A 20,285-nucleotide genomic window follows, 5' to 3' on the forward strand; every position below is an offset into this window, starting at 1 on the left:
ATTTGTTCAGTAAAGCAAGATTATTAATGGAAAATTTTCTGTTAAGCTTTAATAACTAAAAGGAGTATTATTTATTCCATTAAAATTCATAAAAGATGAAACATTCAAAAAAAAGAGAGAAAGTTGAACGCATTAGCTCTGATAGGACTCATAATGTCAAAATATTGACTGCAAAGCATACCTGATTAGCAGACATTGGGGGCTACTCGATAGGAGGTCACTGTGAACTTTCATAAACTTTCCTTTCCCAGAAAATTTTGTCTCACGAGTCTTCAAATTTCGAGTAGTTTTTTGTGAAATGTTGCATTAAAAAGGCATTCTCATTATTAGATGTAGTGATGTGGGTACTTAGGAATTTCATTCGAAAAATCGAGAAGTAACCCCATCTGAATAGTGTAAAATCGGGGAGCCCATGCATATATTACACTAAACAGAATGGTACTTACCTATCACGGTCTTTTGACTTTTTTAAGATGGTTCCGGGGATGTTGATGATGATTTAGTAGTTAAAAATTGCTCAGATTCATTTGATGTCGAAGGTTTCCTACATTTTCTCGTTTCAAGTCACCTCTCCATAGCCGTAATCGAATATGTAAAAAAAAGTATTTTTATCGAAGTAGGAGCGCTTTTCAGGTCACCTACTCTCAAGAAGAACAAAAGATCACATGAAATTATCTTTATTTTTGTCGGAACGTTTCCCAATAGGGAAGCTCCTTTTTTTTTCTGGTCATCTTGCGCTTCTTTTTTTGTTGGACTATCGGAAGTGACATCACAGTATCCATCGTTATGCTGGCTTACGATTTGCTTTTGAAATTGCACGTTAATTTTTAAACTCCTCCTTTTTTTTTTTAGCGTAACGCTTTTTTGGTCAAATTTGAGATGCCGCAAACACATTTAAGAAACTGCGCTTCGGTAAGGTACTTTGAAGCCACGTGTTGAATAATGTCAAAACACATGACACATCCTTTCCCTTTCTACCCCAAACTTAACCTTTGACCAGCTAAGTGGTGTTTCGGTATCTCAAAGTTGTACCGTTCTTTCCCCCTTAATAGCAACAAATACGATGGAATGACTTTCAAGCTGGGAAGACACGACTATGTTTGCACTAGGGAGAAGGTGTCCCCTATCTAGCATCCTCCACTGAAACTAGTGTGCGCATAGAGCAGAGCAATGGTTTGTCATTGGAGTTCACTTTCCGACTTTCCGTTCACTATATACACATCACCTATTTTGTTTTTTTCGTTAATTTTTTTCGATGTTCATTTTGTTTTATTTGATATGAATTAAACATATGGTAAATTAATGTATTATGCAACTGTTTAAAGTCTTCAAAGCGAAAATAATTTCCTCGAAATAATGAAATTCATCTTGACAATTATCGAGGGGGTCCTATTTTCAAACATTGAGGGGGTTCGGTCCTCAAATATTGGGGGGTCCGGACCCTTTGGACCCCCCCGGCCGCAACGCCCATGTCTTAAGAAAGACATTAATGTAATGGAAAGGGTTCAAAAGCGGGCTACAAGGCTAATTAGTGGACTTTCCCACTTAGATTATGATTCCAGGCTTAGAAGGCTTAAAATGTACAGTCTTGAACAAAGAAAAGACCGAGGGTACATGATTCAGCTGTTTAAATTTATTAAAACGAAAGATGTTACGGGGCTAAAGTTTAGCATTGAAAACAGGACAAGGGGTCATTGTTTTAAGCTATTTAAATCACAGGCTAACATGGATATTAGGAGAAATTATTATTTTAGCAGGGTAGTGGAACCTTGGAACAGCTTACCGGAAGAGGTGGTAATGAGTAGTGTTCCCGCTAGGCCGTTTCTGAAGGGCGCAGCGCCCTGCCCTTTTCCATATAAGCAGAATGCGCCCTGCCCTTCTTTTAGATCGTGAAATGCGCCCTGCCCTTTTAAAAAATAAGAAATTGCACCCTGTGTTTTTAAAAAGATGCCTCAACCATTGTTTCGATCTGCCGCGATATCGGGGCAATTTTATTTGTCCAGCGATCGTCTGCAAAAACCAGGGTTGGCTTTCTGCCGGCAGAAACTAGTTTTTGCCGTGCCAGTGGCAGAAACTGGTTGGCAGTGGCAGAACCGGTATAAACTAGCAAAAACTTAAAAGCATCTTTAATTACTTAAGTGATTGCTAAATGATATTAGTTTAAGTAAACTAAAAAATTAAACTTCTTTTCATCATTAAAAAAAAATAAAATCCTATGCTAATGCCCTTGATTTAGTTCGAGAAAGGAACTTTTCAATTGCAGATGCTCATAATGTTTGGATTAATCTAACAAAGGCAGGGTTGACTTTCTGCCGGCAAAAACTGGTTTCTGCCCTGCCGGTGGCAGAAACTGGTTATAACCGGTAAAAACTGGCAAAAACTAAAAAGCATCTTTATTAATTCAAGTAATTACAAAATGTTATTTGTTTAAGTAAACTAAAACATGTAATTCTATTTCATCATTATAAAAAATAAAACTCATTGCCCTTGATTTAGTTTGATCAGAAAGAGAACTGTTTAACTGCAGATGCTTGTAACATTTGTATTACTCTAAAGGACGAGAATCTTAAGGACACTTAAGAAAAAGAAGTGACATACAGATTTAAACAGGCAGTTACTGGTTGTTATTTGCTAGTTTATACGTGTTGATGAAAGTTTCATGAATCTTTGCTGTATCCTTGATGGCATTGCCATCTAGTTCTTCTGTTGCGAGAGTATTCTGTTATTTCTCCTCTATTCATATTAAATTAAGAAATCATTTATATTTTCCATTCACCTTTTCTTAGAGACAGCTGCAGAGGGCAAAAAACATAATTTTTGATTTTTAATGATATTGTAATTAAATTTTGCTTTGGCTAACATTTCATTATTTTCCTGTGCTAAATTCCTATTGGGTATCAAAGATTCCTTTTATGTAATTTTTTGAGTTTTTGCCAGTTTCTGCCCTAAATGTGGCAGAAAGGGGGTTTTGCCATGCCGGTTTTAACCACCTTGGCAGAAACTTGCCAACCCTGGCAAATCCCCCATGTCTTATCCTTTTTTCCAGAATTTCACCCTAAAAACGGCCCCATAAACAAAAGGGGAAGCAAATACTTAGGCAAAGAGTGGATGTGATTCTCAGAATTCAAACAGGATTATCAGTAGGAAACAAAGGCATGTTCTTCCCTTCTATTGAGGGTGGATTTTTGAAAGGCTGTGGGAAGGAGTAGGGTCCTCTGGGAAGGGAGAGATCTTTGTTTCATTCCTTCCCATCTTGATCTTCTGAGAATCAACAATGAGAGAGGGAATAGAGCATTTTCCTAACATTTCAGCCCTTTGTGTCCGTTTTTGTTCTGCACGTGGAAATTAGGCTTAGCTAATTTTAGCGCATTGCTAGTGATTGTGTAGCAATCTTTTCACATCTGTTTCTGGAAAGTTAACTTTCTGATTATTTCCTAAGAAGAACATAGTACAAAGCTTACTGGGTTAAAATGCAAGGGTATTTTTTTAATATCTTGGATTTTTAACCCCCAGCCCCCCCCCCCAAAGAAAAACCGTTTGAAATGGAAACATCGCATTGACAGGGCTTTCATTCAATTCTTTCCTTTTTGCTAAGTATTTTTATTATCTTTGTATATGTGTGTGTGTGTGTGTGTTGTGTGTGATTCATACAACAGATTATTTAAAACACTTATTGACATAATAAAAAGTATATTTTTGACATACTTGTGCTTTTTTCTAACTAAAATAATCTTGCACTGTTTCTTTTTCTTTTATAAATATTATACAATTGATTTTTAAAAAAATCACAAAATTAAAATGCCGAAATATTAAATTTTCGCAAAAATTATCTGAGATAAAAATCTTAGCTTGGCCCAAGCTGCTTATGCATTGCATTTAGGAGCGCATACATCTCTGCCAACACATTTGTGTAATAAATTTGAACTCCAAGACTAGGAAATAGAGCTCAAATAAAGTCTTTTTAACCGACTTCAAAAAGGAGGCGGTTATCAGTTCATACCGTATGTATGTTTTTTTTTTGTTTGTCCACTCACAGCGTCTCACCTAGGAAACCGATTTTGATGATTCTTTTTTTAATGGATAGGGGATGGCTCAACTTAGGTCCCATTACTTTGTTTGACCATATTTGTCCTGTCCTATAGAAAAAAAGTTATGGGCAAAAAACAACAAATTTCATGCAAATTTCCTATTAAATGATTAAATTTAAAACCCATTGTTATGAAAGTTTGGTGCCATACGACAGTAACATTAATAGTAACTGTAATAATAATTTTGAATGAAGGCTTCTCTGAAGCAAGCATCAAGTTTTTTCCAGGGTATATTTCGATAATCGGGAATCTGGCGCTGTCGACTCATTGTCGTCTCATAAATAATTTTGTTTTGGTAACCCTGCTGATTTATAGTTACCCTATGTGAATTATCGAAATTTTCCCTTCTTCAGTGCTATTGCCCCATAGTGGGGGCAAACCTAACCTGGAAGCGAGGTGATGCAGTGATTAGGATCTGCTTAGCCTTCACAATGCTACCTACCATTAGGTTTGCCTCAACTACACACACACACACAGTAGAATTTTTATCGTTATCATCTATGCCAATAACAGATGATCGGGACTTAAGTAAGAAAATACAGGATTGCATAACAAGCAAGTTGTATGCTGTGAAATGGAATTTAGTTAGGGAAAACGTAATATTTAAATGGTTATAATTAAATTAACTACACATGGATCCCAGAGGGGAACAGAGATAGGTTTTTAGCGCCAATCGCTTAAAGTTTAACGCGTGTTCATAGTTTTTTTTTTTTAGTATGGAGCATTTTTATGAAAAAGGTGAATAAAATAAGGTGAAGTTTCGTGATGATAACTTCTTACTATTTCTGAAATACCAACATTTACACTAAAAAGAATGAAATAAAAATAGAACCGACTTCAAAATTGCTCTAAAAAATGAAAAATAATTTTATTCTTTAAACACTATCGATAATGCTTTTAAACATGATTTTTGAAGTTGGCGCAAAAACGATAGATAAAATCATTCACAGCTATAACTCAACTACAACTATAAATTTAAACCAGGCCCAGTTTCTTCACTATCACATACATTATGCATTGATGACAGCATATTTGAATAACGATATAAATCTTTCATTCGTAACTTTGGATGTTTTTCTGAAAAAAAAAAAAAATGAACGAAGCATGGTTACACTGGATTTTACGTTTTGTTTTTGCGCCAACTTCAAAAATTATGTTTAAAAGCATTATCGATAGTGTTTAAAGAATAAAATTATTTTTCATTTTTAGAGCAATTTTGAAGTCGGTTCTATTTTTTTTCAAAATTTTTTCATTAGTTTTGCAACTTGCTACCACTGCATTCTTGAAGCACTGCACACAGTATTTTAAGTTAATTATTCTATTTGAAGTGTAATGTATTTAAAAAAGGAGAATTTACACTCATCACAATTTTAATGTCTATTAAAATACTTAATGGCACAATGCACTTAATGGCACTAAGCAGTTTCTTTGGTAGGAAGAGGGGATCAGTAATTAAATATTGTTCTTCTTAAATTGAAATTCAAAGGGTTTTGAAATGCCTAGATTTTTTTACTCTTATAGGTAGTTAAAATTATGGCATGAAAAGTGTTGAAAAACACACAAAGCCAAGTTTCAACATTAGCTAAATGTTCCTATGGAGTGTGGAAAATGTACTTAGCTTAGTTGGCATTTGTGTGTGTGTGGGGGGGGGGAGCTTCCCCTATTCTGAAGACAAGTGCGTTTTCTGGATGAAATCATTTTTAATACTAAAGTCAGTGGTGATGGCGATCAAGGGGGGGGGGGGGGTCATGGTGCAGACTAGACTGTTTGAGTTTTTTCAAGGTGTTTTAAGTGTTATTTCTCCTCTTAATTTTTTTTTTTTTTGGGGGGGGGGGGCTCAGTACATTTTGAGTGGTGCATCATTGGTCTTGGGGGGGGGGGCTCAGTACATTTTGAGTGGTGCATCATTGGTCTTGGGGGGGGGGGCACCGCGTTTATAAAGTGCCCTTTTTTAAAAAGTGCCCCTTTCAAAGGCCAGCACCCTGCCCTTTTTTTCCTAGAGTGAACACTGGTAATGAGCAACGGAGTAGATAGTTTTAAGAGGGCCATTGATCTTCACTGGGGATTTTAAATTGACTAGGACCAGTCTAGCTGGGCCCAGAGCATGTTGCTGGTTGTCACTTTTGTATTTGTATTTATGAAAGTGAAAAAATTATTAGCAATTGCTACTATTTTAATAAAGTAAATTCTATAAATTTGCTTTTAAATTAGTTTTAGACAGTAGTATAACCGACGTCGAGGATGGACCACTTTAAACACTTCTTAATTTTTTCCCAAGCTTGCCCCCTCTCCTTTTTTCAAACTTTACTCCGTAAAAAAAAAAAAAAAAAAAAAAGCTTCTGACATAATTCTTGCCGATTCTTACGTAAAATCACCTCCTGAATCCAAACACAACTGCAGTGTTCCCCCCTAAATGTCCCAGTTTTTGGAAATGTCGCCTCCCCCCCCCCTTTTTTTCAGTTTTCGACAGTTTTATAACCATTATTTTTATTTGGATTGAAAGCAAGCATTTTATTAGCCATTAATGCTCTTCTGAAGGGCTAAACTGATGCAAAGCTCAAAAGCATGAACATTTGGAGCAAGTTGTTGGGAGACTCATGAGGGGTATTCCCACCCCACCCCCCTCAATATTTAAAAAATAAAATAAAAACTGATCTTTGTTTCCTAGGGGCTTGTTTCAGAGTTTAAAACTAACTCCTATGAGCCCCAAGCCTAAAACAATGTTCACGTTGTAAAAAAAATTATAAATATATATTGGAAGCATCATATTTTGCATAGCAAAAACCATGTTCACTTTTTGTAAAAACATTAGTTTTCAAAGCCCTAGTGGATGGGTGGGGGTTTGGGGAGCAACTGACTCCTTATCCCCCCCTCCGGGAGTCAGAGAGGGTCACAGTACGTAACGGGTCAGGGAGGGGGTGGCTTTTATGCTTTTCAACTGTCACCCGCTTGAATATACTATAGATACGCCCTTGCAGTGTACTCTCAAATGCACAAAGCTTAGGGTCCAGCAATGGGCAAATTTTAGGGATTGCAAAGTTCAGGTCGCTGATTTTTTTTTTTTTTTTTTTATTGCAGTAACATTTTTTAGTGCAGAAAATGCTAAACTATGATGGATAGAAGAACATCAGACAAAAATTTTTCTTTAAAAGAATGTTATTGAAAACTAAAAAGTTTTCTTGGCAGTGGAGGCTCTTGAGTCATTTAAAGAACAAATTTCTACAAATTAACTAAGTAGATACGATGTTACACAAGTTATTTTTTGAAAGTTTATTTATTTTATTTTTCATCATTTATTTATTTTTGCGGCAATTTTGACATGATGCCCTACAGTTGGTAATAAAATTGGTTTGATTTGTGAAGCAATTTAAGTGATTGTGTTAAGGCTGCACTTTCAACCGTGAAGAAAGAACTTTTTTTGGTTGCAATCTAAAAAGCAAAATAGATGGTTCATGCTGAATGAATTACAGAAGTAGATGTAAATTTAGTCTGAAATAAAAAGGTCAATACTACTCTCCTGTCTTATTTCCTTTAATGCATCTTTAAAACTTACTTCCAACTTCTTTAATTTGGTTGCAACAGAATTCCTTGAACTTTTAAGAATTTTTGAGCACTTTTTTTTTTTCATTAGGTCCCTTGAAAATCGTAGTACAATAATTTAAAAAATAATAAAACAGTATGTTTAACAAAGGAAAAATTTCGTAGTCTGTTCTAAAATATTTAAAACACACTATTAGCAATGTAACTTCTTCAGCAATGTACAGGGTTAAATTCAACGTTAAATTACTCCTCCTATCTTATTTGAGTTCACAATATAAACAAGCTATACGTGAGTAAACACATCAAAACAAAACTTCTTGTTACAAATCAAAATGCTAGACACACGATAACGAGAAAAAAACAAAGACTCACATACCCACATCATGATCAAACGGGGAATAACTGAAAAACTTTTGCATTTTTAAATTTCTTAATCAAATTTTTAATGTTTTTACAAAACTTCACCACCAGACAATTAAATCACCAATTGCATACACTGCGCATGACAACTACGATGACTACAAATTTGATGATGACAATAATCGATACTGGTTGCTATAAAGCGTGGAGTGCCACCTGAAAGGTATGTCACTGACTTGTAAAAAAGTCTGGAGGGAAAGCGGGGCCTCTTCACAGGCATAAGCTTCGAATCATATAGGGACTCTACTTGCACAGCTAGAGTCCCTATATGAAAACGTTTTCATATAGGGACTCTAAGTACAGTGGCTCTCAACCTTTTTAGTTGTGCACCCACCAGTTTTGTAGAAAACACCATTTAGGCCCACTTACTACTACAGTGGATGCTGGTTAATTGAATCAGAGGTAAAATTGAATTAGCCCCTTTAATGAATCATCGAAAACAGAACAAAATCCAGCTTCATCAAATTAGCCGCTTTATGGAATCAAAACTGTTTAGGAAAAACGTGATTCATATAAGCGGCAGCCACTATATATTACTTGCACAGCCAAAATTTACTTTCTTGGAGGAGGGGAGGGGTATCACGAATGAAATGGGAAGATTTGGCGCCGGCATTTTGGGCGCCGAGCACTTTGGGCGCCGGGAAGTTTGGACGCTGAGCATTTTGGACCCCGGGAACATTGGGCACAGTGTGCTCGGCGTCCAATGTTCTGGGCGCCGAGTACATTGTGCAAAATGTTTCCGGCGCTTAAAATGCTCGGAGCCCAAAGTTCCCGGCACCCAAAATGCTCGGCACTCCAATCGACGGCGACCAAATTTCCTGGACCGCCCTGGCTTACCGGTAAACAATGCGTAAGATTTGATATACCGGAGGCCCAAAAAAAAGTTGGCCTAGATCCCTCCCTTATTTTAATCGGACTATATGCATTTCCGTCAATTAGGGGAGAGGTGAGTCAAGAGCCAGGACGGACTGGGTCCCTTGAGAGGGCACCAACCTTGGAAAAAAAAAAGTGCAAAAAAAAAAGAAAAGAAAAAAAAAGAAAGGAGAAATCAAAAGCTAGGGAAAGTTCAACAATTAAAGAAAAAAGTATCAAACTTGAGGGCACAATGGCGCATAGGCGGGAGGGCGGGCCAGTCCACCCCTGGTCAGGTGGGGGTTTCCCCTTGGCATTGGAAAATTAATGCATTTACTTAGTAGCCATGTTTTTTTTTCTATGCAATTTTCTTTGAGAACTACTCTTTACTCACTCCCTGGGAAACGTCGAAACCGCGGGCCTGCACAGGGGACAGAGGTGCCGGTGCAACCCGTCAATTACTGCGGAACATACATCAATAAAATGAGCCCTCTTCCCTAAAAGCGAGATGAAAGTCTCTGAAATTAATACTTCCCTAAATTTCAAAATGACGCATACTGTGCCCATCGCAGGTACCCCTGCTAAATGCGCGCCCATCCTCCAAGGGTAATGCTACGGGAAAATCTCTAAGACCTCCCCAAATAAGAGCAAAACCCCTCTAAAGTTATCCCCCCCCCCACCCTTTAAATGTCAATGGCGCAATCTGCGCCGTCACTCACTCATTAGCACTACTATTTTCTTTCTTTCCAAACTAAAATTAACTATCTCAAGGCCAAATATCTTTTTATCAGAGCCAAACTGTATGAGTGCTTAATTAAGCTTTTTCAGGCAAATATATGTTAGGGAAAAGCTTGCGAGGGGAAGAGGGTTAATGGCGTAGACTGCACCATTGATATTTTTAATTGGGAGGGGGGTATTTTAGAGGATTTTTGATCTCACTTTCGAGGATCTCGTTCTTGGGAAGATAGGCAGAGTAGCAACCCTTCGAATGCTTCGTTTATCCTCCAATCACAACCGCCTCAAAATGATATCACGAACCCTGAAAAACTATTAATTCCGCCTAACCAATTCAGTGACACAGACAGCACCATCTCCCCATTGCACACCCTAGTCAAAAATGCCCAGCCCCCAAGGATCAGGAAGCTCCCTTCGAATGGTACACAGCATCCCCATAAATCAGACAAAAAAAAAAGCTTCTAAAATTATTCCCTCTCCTAAAATATATCAATGCCGCAGTCTGCGTCAGAACTCCCCCCCCCCCAGTATCCCTATCTTCTTCTGTCCTCCCTGAAATGAATTCTCTCAAAGTCATACATCTTTTTATCAGAGCCATACTATACAAACAATTGTTTATGCCTTTTCAGATAGTTATGCATGTCAGGTGCGGCCACGAGAGAGGGGTGGGTTTATAGCGCAGATCGTACCATTGAAATTTTCATGAACGACAACTTAGTAGGAGTTTTGATCCTGCTAAACTGTCGTGATGACACCTGACACCCAGAGGCGTAGCTAGATCCAGCTTTCGGGGGGGGGGGGGGTACTTCTTTTATATATATATATATATATATATATATATATATATATATATATATATATATATATATATATATATATATATATATATAGATATAGATATGTAATTTTTTTTAGTATTAAAAAAATAAGAGGGAGGTGAATCTTACATACTTCGGAATGGGGTGCCCCAATTCCGATACTTGTGTCAAACAAAACAAAAGCAAAGATTTCTTTTTTTTTTAATGTTATGGAAAATTCAACTTTTTTTTCTTTTCCCTCCATTTAATTTAAAGTGAAATTTCCTGGTAACGTCTTGTCAAAACCAGTCTATCCAAATCAAGGGGAAATCACATATCTGATGAGCGTGTGCCGTTCATTTCAGTATAACTGCTTAAGTTAGAGGCTAACACACATCTACAAGAGCTGGCGTCCCTGAAAGCTAATAGATACTTCCATTTCCGCCTGTAAACTGGATGTTTGACTTTCAATCTCATTGGTGGTCAGACTATAAAGACTATTTTTATCCAACTTGGTTTGCACTAAAAGTATGAAATAAAATAAAAAAAGACTTCTTGAATTATAAGCAGCAAAAAATGAAATTGCTTTTCATATCGTTATATTTATATATTGCTTTTTATGTATTTACATTTATGCTAATTCTAAAGCAGTTAATAAAATTTGAATAAAAAAAGTTAGGGAAGAAATATAGGCGGTAGAAAGTTATTCGCTCAAATGCATACCATCTGTTCTCCTTTCAAGTCTTTATTTTTAATTTTATTAGCTGCTTTAGAATTTACATAAATATCTATTTGAGAGAGCAACAGCAATTTTCGAGTATTATAAACAGAAGTCTTTTTTATTTTTTACTTTTTAATGCGAACCAAGCTAACAGAAATAATCTAGATTCATTTCGTTTTTAAAAATTTTATTCATGTAATGCTATGCAGTTTTTCTTTTGAATTAAAATAAAATTACCGTCAGAAGTGTCCGATGGGACTAATGCTGCTTTGCAGACTGTACTTCGTTTTCTTCAGACGACGTTAACTTTCTTTTTAGAGTAATCCTTTTTGTCATTTTAATATTTTTGTTTGGGTTTAAAAAAGCTTGTTATCGGTTTTGCTCGCTTCATCATGCAACAACTTTCACTTAGAATGTACTATTTTGAACAGACTGTACGTTTCCAAAAGAATACGTAGTAAATACTGGCTGAAAAATCAATGATTGCAATGGATACTCTGGTTAGCAAAGGTCGTTTTGACTATATGATCTATGACACACACGACACCAGACCAACAAAAACCTCAATCGTCTCGAATTCCGGTTATGCTATCATTTTCGGATTCGAAGCCCAATGATCTTTAAAGCAGCAAACAAAAACATTTTCTTCAACTCAGAAACAGAGGAATTGTCTTCAAGAGCTGAGGAGGCAGTGGAAAAAAAAAGGGAGAAATGCGTTCCACGAATAGGCTTTCCAGGAAGATTAACCAAAGGACAGTCTTTTCGCGCACTTTCTTGGAAGAAGAGTAAAGGGGTGATATTCACAGGTTTGACATGTAAGATGAACATTTCAAGTTCATTGTTAAAGGTCATTCAAGTTAAAAGTCATTTCGCTCTGTTATCTGGATTACTACTGTTCTTTGGTTGCTCTCTTTCTTAAAATTGTGATTCCTTAGAAAACCGAAATGATAGGAGTGAAAAGAAAGTATAAGTTTTTTTCAAGTGATGAAAAAAGGAAAACCCTAGAATATTGGTCAAGTTGGATTTGCAGCAATCGCTAACCTCAAGAGGATAAATAATGAATCAAAAAAAAAAAAAAAAAAATCAGGGACCAAAAACCAATAAAAGACTTTTTCTTGAAAAAGATATGCTTCAAGTTTCTTTTACTGTCAAAATGATTCCTTAAAATCGCAATAAAGCACTTAATAATGTAATAAAAGAATAAATACATAACAAAACTAATACAGAGGAATTTTAATCAAGAGCCCATATTGTCTTTAGTATCGATTTCAAAATTTCACCATCATATTCCAAATTTCTATAAAGTTTCTTAAAGCCCCCGTATCTCCAAACCTCTTTATCTCGATTTTTTTTACTTTCCTGTGAAATTCGAAATATACAGATTCGACTGTATACAATATTCTCACTGTGCTGCTCATAAAATTAAACAAATTTAACAATTTGCAGAATCTATGTCAAAGAAAGGCTACATATACGTGGATGCAACAAATCAATCTCATTTCTAAAGCAAAGTGTCAAATTTCACTCAATTATCAAAAAATTGTCGCAGTACAGGGAGGCCTATTTATGCTTGAGGGTCACATATGAAGCAGATTTTCAACGGCATTGGGAGGGGGGGGGGGGGCGCGAAGTGAATTTTTGACCGTAGTTTCTCAGAAAAAAGTCGTTTTGATTTTTTTTCTTTTTCTTCTTTCTCTCTCTTTTTTTTTGAGACTAACGTTTCGGGGGGGGGGGGTTGTCCATAAACCCCTGCTGACACCTGATGATTTGTGGGGTCTCTTTTCTTATGAAGGAGGGGGGGGTTCCGCTGCATTTGAAGGGGTGTGCTATCGTTTTTGTGGGGATGGACACCGTACCACTAATTTGAATGCCGTAATGGGAAGATTGGGCGCCGTCAATGGACCTTATTCACGGTTTGGCAACGGTCCCTTCAACTGTCGGTCTGCGGGTATTATGACCAATATTTCATGTATTTCTGCTTTAGCCCTGGCCAATGGGTGGTAATTTACTGAATAAACAACTACGCAGTGTTAATAGTGCTAAAAGAACTCGGTTTTTTTTAGTATTACTGGACTTCATACGCATCATGAACATGCTTAGGCTTATACAGACTTAGGACTACATGAAAAATGCTGAGAAAAGGGAAAAGTAAAAAGAGAATTTGAGTTTTCACCTTGTTTCTGATAAGGAACCAAAGAGGCGTAAATCCATAAAAATACTATTATAAACCGAGTATTTCGTACGAAATGAATTCGTTCATCATTCTTTTCCAACGTTTCTTAATTAAAAACTTCCAAAAGCTCTCTTCTTTAAACAGAAAGATTTTATGAGCCGCATAAAAGCAAGTGCTATTTGACGATGTAGTACCGGATTTTCGTCTGCTACAGCTCCCACAATGCACTTCAGTTACGTTTCATACCCGCAGCGACGTCGGGTGAATCGGGTCCATTGGGCACATAGACTAATAATAAGAGTAGACCGAGCTATGGTAACCCTTTTGCTGCTCACAAACCAAACCATGGGACTGGTGGATATCCTAGCAACAGCGGGCGTTAATCGTAGCAGACGATCAATAAATAAAATAAATAGAATTGCGAATCAGCGAAATAAAATAAATAGAATTGATGGAACACGGAAGAATGATCTTTTATGGAGTCCGATTTGTCAATTTGTTATTCTAAGTTGTAAATATTTTGTTAATATAGTGAGTTTTTCGTTTAGATAGTATTGTGCATTTTCTTTTGTCAATTTCAATAACTCTCTAAGCAATAAAAGATGCAAGCGACCAAGAAGAATCAGCAAACGGTAAGATTTTTACCTACAGTTTCAATTTAAGATACCGATTAGTACATTTTTGCGTTAACGCAAAACGTTTACGCCATTTCGTTCACGCCAACGCTGACAGCTCCAAATGAAATAAAAGTTACCTAAAACTGATCAAAAACTATTACTAATGTCAAAATAATGCATAACTAAAAGAAAAACAGTTCAATCTCTGCATCTGGAAGTTTTTTTTAATGAAAACACATTGTCTCAAAATACATGTCGAGTGCCAAACTATAGATAATGCTGCCATCTAGCAACCATGCTGCCAAAGTCTTCGCCAAGCCCTTCCACTAGTCACATGATACGTCTATGAACCAATTTTCTTCATCAGCAAGAATGAGAAAGCTCGGTCTACTCTTATTATTAGTTTAGTGTACGGAGTGTATTGCGTGTAGCACTATTCATTAGCAGCAGACGAATGATCAAGGCTTGCAAGTATATTACGATACATTTATTAACACGTACACACACACGCGGCCGAAGCCGTTCGAACTTTTTTAAGGACTGACTAACTACAGTGAACAAGTTACGGTTACAGTTACACATACAAATACGGTTACGATTACAAACATAAATACATAACATTCCTCCCCCCTAAGTTTTATAGTCTTTAAAACATTCTGGTGGACGCCTGTTCCTAACCCAAACAGCACAAATCGTCCCAAAATCGTAGAAGTAATGTAACATCAACGTGATCACATGTACCGAAATCCTCCTAAATTCGTAGAGAACTGGTTGATAAAACAGCAAAATGTCCGCCCAGCACAGCGATTTTACGTGAAATCGCTGTAGATATGATATGACTTTCAACATTTTTGGGAGCAATTATCAACGTTTTTTGGATGCTTACAAAATATCAACGATATTTCTATTTTGGTTATATTGTACTCTGGAGGAGTTTTCAACGGATTTTAGAGGTTAAATGGAATTATCTACTAATATTAGATGAACTAACAACCTGTTTCAGAGGATTTATCAACGATTTTCTCATGTGTTTGTGTCACGAAATATCTACATAAATTGCATCTTGGTAAATTAATTACCAATAATTTATAGACTGTTTGCACACTTTTTGAAAGTCTTAAAAACTTTTTCACCCTCAAACTTTTTAAAACAGTAATATACTTAAGATTTTAAAAAAAATCGTATAAATAAAATTCAAATTTGGAATATAACTCAATAAAATAATTAAGAAAGACAAGAAAAATGAAATAATTTTTAAATTAATTTCAAACATAAATAAATATGTATATTTTATTTAAATAATTTAAGAAAAAATGTCTGATGTTAACTATTTTTAGCGTTTAAAAAAAGTAATTTTAAAGATTTAAGACTTCCATAAGAAACATGGCAGTAATCTATGAATCATTGATAACCTATTTTGTGTTCATATTTAAGTAGACAATAAATCATTTCTTTTGTATGCACAATTCACAAATTTTATTCCAGCAATAATCTGAACAAACAAACAAAATAATAATAATAATAATAATAATATGAGAATTTTTAATTCAAAGCTATCTCTACGTCGTTCTTGACGATCAGAACATTATTTCTTGAATTTAGAAAACATAATTAAAAAAAACTTTAAAAGCAGGCAATTACTTACTTCACGTTAATACAAGAAATCGCTAATTCATTTACACACTCACGATCGCAACAATACACAAGCCGACAACTGACAACGTGGAAACATACTACAGTCAGTAAATAGCCATTTTTCTAAACTGAAATTGTTGCGCATGCGCAGATTAAACAGTTTTCAGACACGTAAAAACTCGTCAAAATGATTACAAAAATTAGAGATACGCTATATACTATAAATGTAAACTTTCAAACATATTTTGGATTTATTTTGAAACCTGTGCCAATTTCGTACTTTTGTCAACCATATTTGGAAAAGCCCAACTACGTGAGGAAATCTACATCGCGTCGATATCCGTTTGTGATATGTCACGAGTTTTGCACCAGTTCAACGATATAACAACGAATATTGGAAGATCTGTGCTGTCTGGGAACAGGCCTCTGAGACTGTGGCCCAGGACCGGGGCCGCTTGCAGTCACTGCGCCAGGATCATCATTAGTCGAAGACTGCACTGGGTCGTTGTCGACGTCATCTACCAAAGGCAAATCATCAGACATTGTAGGAGAGTCCTGAGAAGAACCTGAAGATTGAGCTCGCACTGGTGATCTCTGTGGAATATCCGAGTAGATTTCATCGGAATTATCAGAAATATCCGACTGAGAAGTCGGAACAACCCGGCTCCTTAGTTGATCAACGTGTCTTCGCCAGACCATGCCCTCATCCGTTTGTACTAGGTATGTAGTCATACCAAGAACTTCTGTAATTGTAGCGGGAACCCACTTCCGATGAGGAGGGAATCCTAGTGCATAAACAGCTTCTAAGGGGGCGAACATTTTTACCCTTGTGCGATTATTTAAGTTGTCCCGTTCTTGTTTAGTGTTAATCGCTTCTGATAAGTCAGGATGCAATTTGTCAAGACATGTTTTTAATCTTCGATTCATCAGCAGCTCTGCAGGAGACACGCCTGTAGTAGAATTTGGTGTCGCGTGTTGAGAAAGTAAGAATGCTGCAAGTCTGTATTCCCAATTTCCTGTAATAATTCTCTTTAAGGCATTCTTAGTCGTTTGCACCATGCGTTCCGCCTGTCCATTTGAAGATGGATGATGTGGTGCTGTAGGAACAAATTTAATACCGTTCCTAACCAAAAAATCTTGAAATGCTTCAGAAGTGAAGGATGGACCATTATCCGTGACTAGTATATTGGGTATACCATGAGTAGCAAATAATTTTCTTAATGCATTTATCGTTGCAGCGGACTCGGTGGAAGGAACCCGCACTACTTCCAACCACTTAGAAAATGAGTCAACAATAAGAAATAACGAATTTTGAAATGGACCCGCATGGTCGATGTGGATTCGAGCCCATGGAGTCTTCGTGTTTTCCCACGGAATTACCGTTTTTGGAGGTACATTTCTTGTCTGTTGACACGTTTCACATGAGTTGACCACCCTTTCTACATCTTTGTCGATGCCAGGCCACCAGACATAGCTTCTAGCAAGAGCTTTAGTTTTAACAATACCCTGATGAGTATTATGTAATATTCCCAACAGGTCAGCTTGAGCTTTTTTTGGAATAATTACCCTTGCTCCCCAAAGCAAGCAACCTTTGTGTACAGACAGTTCTAACTTTCTTGTGTAAAACGGTTCAAATACCTTATCGGGATTATGTTCGGGCCATCCCCTGCATGTCCAGTTGAGAACTCGAGATAATATGGGATCTAGGGCCGTAAGACGAGCTAAATCAGCACATTTCAAAAGCGGCTTCTTCAAAGCTTCCAACAACAAAATTTCCATTGGAGAATTTTCTTCATTGGGCGACATTGGCTGTGGAAGGCGACTTAGACCGTCAGCGTTGGTTATTTCCTTTCCTGGTTTATAGACTAAATTGTAATCATATGAACTTAACATGATCGACCATCTCTGCATTCTTGGTGAGAGCATTGAAGGTATAGGTTTGTTCGGAGCTAAAAGTCCTAACAACGGTTTGTGATCGCTGCGAATTTCAAATTTCTGTCCAAATAAGAAGTTATGGAACTTCTTTACACCTTGAATAATAGCCAATGCTTCTTTGTCGATTTGTGCATATCGACGTTCTGTTTTATTCATCGTTCGTGAATAATATGCTATTGGAGCTTCTGTACCATCTTCTAGTTGATGACTTAACACTGCTCCGATTCCAAACTGAGATGCGTCACAAGTTAAAATGATGGGCTTCTTTTCGTCAAAATGAGTAAGTAGAGTTTCCGCCGACAGGAGTCGCTTTACCTTTTCAAATGCAGACTGATGAGTGTTTGTCCACGTCCAGTGAGCGTCCTTGTCTAAGAGACGATGAAGTGGTTCGGCTATGTCAGCCTTGTTTTTCAAAAACACATGATAAAAGTTTAAAAGTCCTAAAAATGCTTGAAGCTCTTCCTTGGACTTGGGAGTAGGAGCATTGCGAATAGCATCAATTTTGTCTTTGGTTGGCTTAATTCCATCTTTATCAATGTGAAATCCCAAATATTGAATACTTGAAGCTCCGATGATGCACTTTTCTTTGTTGAGTCTTAAGCCAGATTCTGAAAACTTTTTTAAAACTTGCCTGAATCTGTCTGTAAGTTCTTCCATAGTTGATCCTTTTATTAAAACATCATCAAAATACGGCAGTACGCCTGAAATACTCGATAGCAGCCTTTCAATGAACTGTTGAAAAATTCCGGGAGCAGAAGATATTCCAAATTGCAAGCGTTTACATTTAAATGCACCCTTGTGAGTTACGATTGTCTGGGCCATAGCACTGTCTTCATCAACGGTGAGTTGTAGGTAAGCTTGCGAAAGATCTAGTTTGATAAAATAACGACTACCTGCAAGTTCAGCTAACACTTGACTCACAGCAGGAACTGGATATGGGTATTGACCCAAAGCTCTGTTTAACGTGCATTTATAATCACCGCAAAGTCGAATTTCTCCATTGGATTTTAGAATCGGGACCACAGGAGTTGTCCATTCTGCATAATCCACCGGCTCAATTGCCCCTTGTTCTTGCAATCGTTGCAATTCCTTCTCAATTTTTTGTTTTAGTGCATATGGCACCGTTCTAGCTTTTAATTGGATTGGGCGAAAGGTTGGATCTAATTTGAGTGTTATAGGTGCACCTTTGTAAGTCCCTAACTCATCTTTAAAAACGTCTGAAAATTCTTCCACCACACTGCCCAGAGTTAAGTTACTGATCCTATGAACTCCAGTCAAACATATTCCTAATGGCTCAAACCAATTTGTGCCTAGCAAGCTTTCTCTAGGCTCCTTAGCAATTAAAATCGGAAGTTTTCCTTTGAAAGATGAATAATGCACGTCAACATCACACTGTCCTAAAATTTTGACAGCATTCTTATTGTAATCTCTAATTATGTAAGGACAATTTTCTAATCTCGGAGGATTAGTAGGGAACAGTTCTTTAAATGTAAAATTATCAATAATTGTAACTTTAGCACCCGAGTCTACTTCCATAATAACTGGCGATTCATTTATATGAACAGTAGCTTTCAATTTTGAACAGTTAACATTGTTTACACATAAGTATTTTAACTGCAGAGACTCAACATCAGGAACAGTGTCGATTAAATTTGCAGAATTAGTGTTAAAATTTTTCTTAAACACTTGCTTATTATTTGGAAAATTATTAGATTTACTTCTACATACCCTTGCAATATGTCCTTTCCTCTTACAGACATGGCATTCAGCATCTTTAAATTTACACTGTATTCTAGGGTGATTACCCCCACAGCCAGAACAGTTCTTAGATTTTGAACGATCTTTGTTTACATTCTGTTTCTGATTCCACTTGTGAGTTGAGTTGTTATTCCTGACTTGAATCGGTTTCACGGATAACGAATCAGAATTTCGTATTTCTTTTACGTTTCTACTAGCAGTTTCCGCTGCAATTGCTTTAACCAGGGCATCCGAAAACGTTAGAGAAGTTTCAGAGAGTAATCTTCGTTGTAGATTTTCATCTTTAATTCCACAAACCAATCTATCTCTTAACATTACTTCTAGCGATGCTCCGAAATTGCAATGTTCTGCCAATCTTCTTAATTCAGAAACAAATGAAGAAATTGTTTCTTCGTTTTGTTGTTTCCTACGATAAAATAAATATCGCTGAAATATTTTGGATGGTTTGGGCGAAAAATGAGCTTTAACAGTATTGATCAAATCTGGGAACTTGATACTCGTTGGGACGCTCGGTGATACCAAGGAACGTATTACAGAGTATGTGTCAGGACCACAAACGCTTAAGAATACAGCACGTTTTTGTTCATCTTTTTCAATAGAATTTGCTTCAAAGAAACATTCCAATCTTTCGTAGTAAGAGTCCCATGACAAAGGTTTCGATACGTCAAAATGTTCCAGAGTTCCGATAGTAGACATGATGGCGAAAATTTTGCACACAATTTCAAAAATTAACACTCGTAAATGCTTTTAATACTTGCAATTGGACTTGATATAGGCGAAAACAACTTACAGAACATGCAGAATTGCATCGGCGTCAGTTTCGATTTTGTTCACAAAGAACACAAAGTTCGTTCTGCTGATTCCACGATGATTCATCATCCGGTCCTCGTCGCCAAAATTTTTGTGTACGGAGTGTATTGCGTGTAGCACTATTCATTAGCAGCAGACGAATGATCAAGGCTTGCAAGTATATTACGATACATTTATTAACACGTACACACACACACGGCCGAA

The 20,285-nt window shown here is 36.7% G+C and overlaps 1 protein-coding gene across 1 annotated transcript in view; it reads right to left on the reverse strand.

Moving 5' to 3' along the window:
- LOC129216006 (signal transducing adapter molecule 1-like) overlaps positions 1-8,119 on the reverse strand; it is a 49,501-nt gene extending 41,382 nt beyond the window's left edge. The window contains exon 1 of the mRNA XM_054850143.1: positions 8,005-8,119. Within this exon, the coding sequence (XP_054706118.1) occupies positions 8,005-8,047 (43 nt within the window). The 5' untranslated portion in view covers positions 8,048-8,119. The remainder of the gene's footprint in view (positions 1-8,004) is intronic.
- Between the last annotated feature and the right edge of the window lie 12,166 nt (positions 8,120-20,285).

Source organism: Uloborus diversus, chromosome 2 (genome assembly GCF_026930045.1).
Source record: "Uloborus diversus isolate 005 chromosome 2, Udiv.v.3.1, whole genome shotgun sequence".
NCBI lineage: Eukaryota > Metazoa > Arthropoda > Arachnida > Araneae > Uloboridae > Uloborus > Uloborus diversus.